General features: G+C 40.3%; 3 protein-coding genes and 1 pseudogene across 3 annotated transcripts in view; all 4 read left to right on the top strand.

Moving 5' to 3' along the window:
* Positions 1-7,067, top strand: part of cldnj (claudin j) — a 16,028-nt gene that overhangs the window by 6,570 nt on the left and 2,391 nt on the right. The window lies entirely within an intron of this gene.
* Positions 483-1,671, top strand: cldnf (claudin f). Its single transcript, XM_005745028.1, has one exon. The coding sequence runs from the start codon at positions 554-556 to the stop codon at positions 1,298-1,300; it is 747 nt and encodes a 248-aa protein (XP_005745085.1). The 5' UTR covers positions 483-553; the 3' UTR covers positions 1,301-1,671.
* Positions 2,382-3,572, top strand: cldne (claudin e). Its single transcript, XM_005745029.1, has one exon. It carries the CDS (start codon positions 2,471-2,473, stop codon positions 3,101-3,103), a length of 633 nt encoding a protein of 210 aa, XP_005745086.1. The 5' UTR covers positions 2,382-2,470; the 3' UTR covers positions 3,104-3,572.
* Positions 6,220-6,864, top strand: LOC102212095 (claudin-4-like; annotated as a pseudogene).

Genomic DNA, 7,067 nt, shown 5'->3' with positions numbered 1-7,067 from the left:
AAAATAAATAGATGAAAATAAATTAAATTAAACCATGTGTTTCGTTTTAGCTTATGGCCATACCACCTTGAGCTCACAAATCCGTCTGAATTTAGAACTAAACATTTAAAACAAATTTTCCAGTAAAAATCTTTAATATTTAACCAATTGCCTGATTATCTAATCAGCTGTAGGCTAATTATCCTTGTGTGTGTGTGTGTGTGTGTGTGTGTGTGTGTGTGTGTGTGTGATCACCAGTTTAAGCTGGTTTCAGGCACGTTAAAGTTGATAAGGGATTGTTACCAACCAACAGGCCAATAATGATTATGAAAAGAGATCTGCATATGAAACTGTGCTATTTAAAAACAAAAGGCAGGCACTGTTTAAAAAAAATCTGTGGCACTCCTTCAGCTTTAGAAGCAGAGGAATCTTGTTTGGCCAGAGGAACTCATCTGACAACAGGACTGCCCTCCTCCTTCACATTCTCTCGCAAAAAACAGAGCTGTGTCACTCTGCAATTGAACCTGTCCACCGAAAGACTTTTCTCTCCTGGTGTAGACGAAGCTGCTAGACAATGGGGAGGATTGGCAAGGAAACGGCAGGTCAGGTCATAAGCTTCATAGGCGTCATTGGGGTGGCAGTGGCCTGTGGGATCCCCATGTGGCGAGTTACCTCTTTCATTGGAGCCAACATTGTTACAGGCCAGATTGTATGGGATGGTCTGTGGATGAACTGTGTGATGCAAAGTACTGGACAGATGCAGTGCAAGCTGAATGACTCTCTCCTGAGCCTGACGACTGATCTGCAGGCTGGCCGAGCACTAGTCATCATCTCACTTCTCTTTGGATTTATCGGCTTTATCATCTCGTTTGTTGGAGCCAAGTGTACCAGCTGCCTGGAAAAAGATGCATCAATGGCAAATGTGGTGATCATAAGTGGCTGTCTCATCATTATCTCTGCTATCCTGATCTTAATCCCCGTCTGCTGGTCTGCAGCTTTCACCATCTCAGACTTTCAGAACCCCTTGACTGTAGCAACACAGAAAAGGGAGCTTGGATCTGCTATCTACATTGGATGGGGCTCAACTATACTTCTTCTGATCGGTGGGATCATCTTAACCACCTCCTGTCCTCCCCAAAAACAAATGTATGGATACCCTAGCTACCAACAGCCAGCGTATGCTTATTCAAGACCAAACTCAGCCGCATATGGCCGTGTGTATGCTCCACCACCCAACCAACCATACACAGTCGCAGGTGGTTATGCTCCCAGCAAGCCATATGCAGCACCAGCCTCATATCCTGCTTCACAATATCTATAAAAAATGAAGGAAGAGATCAAGGACAGAGACTGAAAACCTTGCCCTGATAGCTGCTGGACTTTGAAATGACCACTGGGAAATACAATCACACGAAAATATCAGATGTACAGACGGCATTATTCTGATACACTGATGTAAAACAACTAGACTTCTACACATACTTTTACCTTTAAGATTGTGAAGCTATGATGTAAAAGGAATCTGTGTGTGTGCTGAAAATTGCATTGCTTTTCACAAGGAAGTCACTGTCTGATATATTTATTTCCCTGTTATGAACTACAGATTTAGCAGTGTGCTTCTTTTCTGTAACTGCCACTTTATCTTGTACATTTTCATATGAATTTCAATAAAAACATTTGTGTTACCTGTAACCTGCCTGTTTACGGAGTCATTGTTTATTAAAACATCATGAACAATTATCTACATAAAAAAATAAGTTCAGATCCCTAGATCTACACCTACGTAAATTTTCTGCTAAAATCTTTAAGAAATTGATAGGTAACAAATGATATTAGTGTCTGATTCCACAACACAAAATAAAAATAAAAATCACAAGGAGTGCAGTTTAATCTTTGATAATATGTAAAATAGTGATATCAACAGAGTGGAAAATAAATTGGAAAAAAATCAACTCGATTGGTACAGTATTTCTGATAAATTAAAAAAAATGAAAATAAAAATATACAAAACAATAAATTGACTCAAAGCTATGATCAATTTCTATTATGTCTAAGGACACCTAAAGTAGGAAGGCATCTTGTTAGAGAATGCCTTGACATCCATTGAAACTAACACCCGTGTTTGTTTGTAAAGCCCGAAACCAGTGACTGAACCGGATGTCCCAGTAACCTGCCTAACCAATGGTTGACCAGTGCAGAGGATTGTTTGAATGAGGAATTTTTACATCCCTCATTTACATACTGACGTGCATCTGATCGAAACTAAGTCTAGTCTGCATACAGATATTGTGAAGAATCTGGCTGGGCTGGTAAATCATTCCTGGTAGTGGTTTCAGGTCAGAGGGAAGGATCATTTGACTCCACCTTCAAGAGAGTAGAAGCACCTTTATATGTGCCATGGTCTTAGTTAGAGTTCACAACCTAAGTGGACGTGCTCGTGAAACCTTTAAATCCTTTGCTTCGTTCATCTCCAAGGGACTCAAGCCTCATCATGGTGTCAATGGGACGACAGATGCTGGGCTTTGCCCTGGCAATCATTGGCTTCGTGGGGACCATCGTCACTTGTGCCTTGCCTATGTGGAGGGTCAGCGCCTTCATTGGAGCCAACATTGTGACGGCGCAGATTATCTGGGAAGGTTTATGGATGAGCTGTGTCATGCAGAGCACTGGCCAGATGCAGTGCAAAATCTATGATTCTCTGCTGGCTCTTTCTCCAGATCTCCAGGCTGCCAGAGCTCTTGTGGTCATTGCTATCTTGGTTTCTTTTATGGGGGTTATCGTCGGCATTATTGGAGGAAAGTGCACCAACTTTGTGGAGGAACCAAGATCCAAAGCCAAAGTGGCCATTGCTGCTGGAGCTATCTTCATCTGTGCTGGTGTGCTTGTTCTCATCCCTGTATGCTGGTCTGCCAACTCCATCATCCAAGATTTCTACAACCCTACCCTGATAAGTGCCCAGAGGAGAGAGATTGGGGCTGCACTCTACATTGGCTGGGGCACAGCTGCACTTCTAATCCTGGGTGGTGCCCTCCTCTGCAGCTCCTGCCCACCCAGAGAGAGCCCAGAGTATCCAGTGAAGTATGGCGGTCCCAGGTCCACAGCCACCAGCCGAGCCTATGTCTGAAATTCTACTGAGAAGGACTATAAATTATTTTTATTTTCTTCAGTAACATTCCTTCATTCTGATTGTCTAATTATACCACAATTTGTATGTCACTTTCTGTGTTAAGGTAACAAGCTATTCTGACTTTCTGTGAAATTCAGAATTCTTTGGTAGACACATGAGGGTTGTGTTTCTTAGACATCAAAAGTCCAAAGATGTGTGAATCACAGAGCTTCCAGCACGCCCCAAATCTGGACTGAATGAAACTATTTTATACTGAGCTTGTATCAAACCTAACTATCCTCTGAAGTCTTGTGGGAAATCAAACCTGTGCTTGAAGGATGCTATGCAAGTCGATGTGTATTGTACTACAGTTATATTATGAATTTATTGTAAACAATATTTAGAAATATCTCTACTCAGCTGCAATATGAAAGTACTGCTTTTGTTTACTGAGCTGATTTGTAATAAAACATTTTACCTAATTATATAATTTTGTTGGTGTCCTTTTAGATCACTCAGAAATTTGTTTACTGGTTTAAATGAGGTGTTTTTCTTTTCTTCATCTTTTTTTCCTATTTATCTTGACAATAATGTATTTATCGTTACACAGAGCCTAAGCAGTTAAAACATTTAGCCTTTGTTGCCGCCTTCATGGCAACAAAAGCTAAATGCTCCTTCGTGGCACCTTTTAACAAGTTTAGCCAGTTTCACACCATGACTGCCAGCGATACCCTTTTCATAAAACTGGTTTTGTGTGTTAGTCAGTGAGTAAATAGAACACCCATAACACCCATAAGACACTACAAGTTAAAAATAATGTCAATTAAAAGGCATTTAGTTTCGTTGCCCATATGGTAAACAGGTGACAGTCACAGCACTTCAGTCTCTAGCTAAAAGACGCATAAAGGGAGTAACATGTTGTGCAACTTTTAAATGCAAGTATTTAGTGAATATCAGCTAACGCAAACTGTTTGCCACACAGTGTGTCTGCTAGATAAAGGTACAACAGTTTCATTCATCTCCCAGGGAGAGAAAAGAATGAGAGATAACCAGAGATTGAGAAATATGTAAGAAAGGCACGTCAGCACAAAAAGAAGAGAGGTTATGTTAAAATGTAAAGACTGTTAGGTGTCTTTACATGAAGCATGTAATGTGCTCATTAAAAATCAGGTGTTACATCTTTTTATGGTGTTTCGATAAATTAGATTTTTTTTCATGTAGCGAAATTTCCTGCAAAACAAACTGAGGCATGCTAGCCTCAAGTCATTGTAAGTTTAATGGGCTTGTGATGCTTAGATTACTTCACACCAACTGTATACTGCCGTGTATAAGTACAGTATCAACAGTATGCTGTCAGTGTAGGGGATGGAAATCACCCAAGGTAGCTTGTTGAATTCACTTCATCCACAAAGAGCAGTAAACCTCAGTTCAGCAAAAGCAGCAGCACAGGTCAGCTGATCAAGCCTGTGCACAAAGAAAGTATACTAGAACGCACAACAGTAGAGATTGTGTTGTGAATCTTTTACCCACGCTGAATAACTACAACCAATTTTAAGGTTCCCCAACTGGTGAATTCCATTTTTAACCCTGGTGTTCAGGGTGTGTTCGCTACAGTCACACAACCTGTTATGTCTGTCCATTGTTATCTAGTATCACATTCCAGAGTTTCTCTTTGTGGTTAGACAGTGAATCTGCTGAAACCAGCTGGGTTGATTACTCTGAGCTCTGTCACATGTCACTGACATCACAGCCTTCTTCTCTGAACGAACGAAAAATAACAACTAGGTTTTGGTTACTCAATTAACAGAAACTCCAACGTGTTGTTTCTACTTCCATTCTACATAAAACACTTATAGTAGTCTTGAAATAAATAGTTGACATTTGAACAAATGTAAATCCATCCATCCATCCATCTTCATCCGCTTTGTCCGGGGCCGGGTCGCGGGGGCAGCAGCCTAAGCAAAGCAAACAAATGTAAATATAAGGAAATATTTATGAAAACAAAATCAATTTGGCATTATGTTGAATAGATTTCTCACTACTAGTATTCAGATTGAGGGATTAAGATATATTTCACTGATCCTCTCAGGGAATTTTATTCTATTTATTCAACCCATCCTAAATATTTAGAAGAGCAAACAGCCAGTATATTGAGTCCAGATGTGAGCAGTTGCCTTGATCAAGGGCACAGTGACAGGAGAATTGAATTAACACATGTGACATTTTGACAAAAAGACAAAAAATAAGAAAAACTAAATCTTATCAACATTTCAAAATGTCAAACAAACTGAAATACCGATGCAGTGTCTCATTTCCTAGAGAAACGTGTGTGAGAACAGATAAGCTTTGGCACCGTTCATCTAAGGTTTTGGATCATTAGGACACATTTTAAACAACAAAATAGAGTTCTGTCTAATTAACATCCAATATTGATTTATTTATATGTAATTTATCCAAACCTTCATCAGTGACATTGTGAATCAAGCTAGATACAGGATCACTTCACAACAAAGCTGAAGTTTTCTCAGACCCCAGACATAATGGAGAAGACAAATATGTATATTTATAAAACATATAAAGACAATTTTTCATATGGGGGTTACAAATAATATATACTGAAAATGAAAACACGCCTGAGAACATGAGAGCAAAGCAGAAACAATGAGCCCCTCCCTGTTTCCGGAAGCTTTTACTCAGTACTTGGATGTCTGTGTTTTGTTCCTTTTACGGTAGTTCTCACTATGACCACATTTCGCCATGACAGCACATACACTTCGACACACACTGACTCACAAAGCGAAATCAATACCACCTGCTCTATTGCGGCTGAAAATCTGTTTACAGAGTTTACAGATTTGGAGTTTACATATTGCACCTTTATCCTTTGTTTTTGTTGAAAAAATGTATTTGGTTTTGGTTTTTGATGCTCAGAACACGAGGAAAGCATTCAGTTACCAAAGTCCTTGTCCTTCTGAAAAATGATAGAAGCCTGAATGTTTAATATTCCTAAACACAAAGAATCCAGCATAGCCAGTCTTCTCTGTCAGGGCTTCTGAGCCCACAATAGCTTTGCTTTTATACCTCTTTTTATTAGATTTCATACACACTTTAGTGACATTCAGAGCGAGAAGACAATGGCTTCTCTGGGGTTGGCGATGGCAGGCTGTGCCCTTGATCTAGTTTGGTTGGATTGGTTTATTTGGTGCTCTTTGTCTGCACCAATCCCATGTGGAGGGTCACAGTGTTCATGGACAGCAACATTGTAACTTTGCAGGTCATGTGGGAGGGCATCTGGATGAGCTGCATGCATACATGTATGTCTACGACTCCATGCTGGCTTTAAGCCCAGACCTCCAAAGTTCCTGTGCTCTGGTGGTAGTTTCCATCATCATAGGTATTGCAGGGCTCCTCGCAGCTTCTGCTGGAGGGAAATGTACTAACTTCATTCCAGAGGAGAGAGCCAAAGATAGGGCCTCAGTGACAGGTGTTGTGCTGCTGATCATCATTGGTCTACTCTGCACTATTGATGTTTCCTGGACTGCCAGCATCACCATAAGGGACTTTTACAAACCCATGGTAGTAGATGCCTAGAAAAGAGAGCTTGGTGCTTCCCTTTACATTGGCTGGGGGACTACTGATCTCAGGAGGGGGGCTCTGTTGTGTCAACTGCCCTCCTAAGAAAGATAATGCTCCACTTGTTTAAGTACTTCTTAAACAAGTCTGTAGGAAACAACACAGAGGAGTCATTCAGATCTCTGACACCAAACACATACATTTGAACATTCAGATGGGAATATTGAATAAACAAAGGCTGTTGTGAAACATAAAGAAAAAGCACATGCACACAGACAACATGCAATGAAGGAAATCTGTTCATTGCATTTGTTCTCAAGAGGGAATCAGTTTTAGCTTCCTAGAGGCTTCCCAAACACGTTTCCTAAACATTAAACATGTTTACGTGGACAGTTTATTGTATAATGTA

Source organism: Pundamilia nyererei, unplaced genomic scaffold (genome assembly GCF_000239375.1).
Source record: "Pundamilia nyererei isolate P.nyererei 1_Seehausen unplaced genomic scaffold, PunNye1.0 scaffold00152, whole genome shotgun sequence".
NCBI lineage: Eukaryota > Metazoa > Chordata > Actinopteri > Cichliformes > Cichlidae > Pundamilia > Pundamilia nyererei.
Note: the sequence above shows the minus strand (reverse complement) of the source record. Positions and strands in the feature narration are given on the sequence as shown.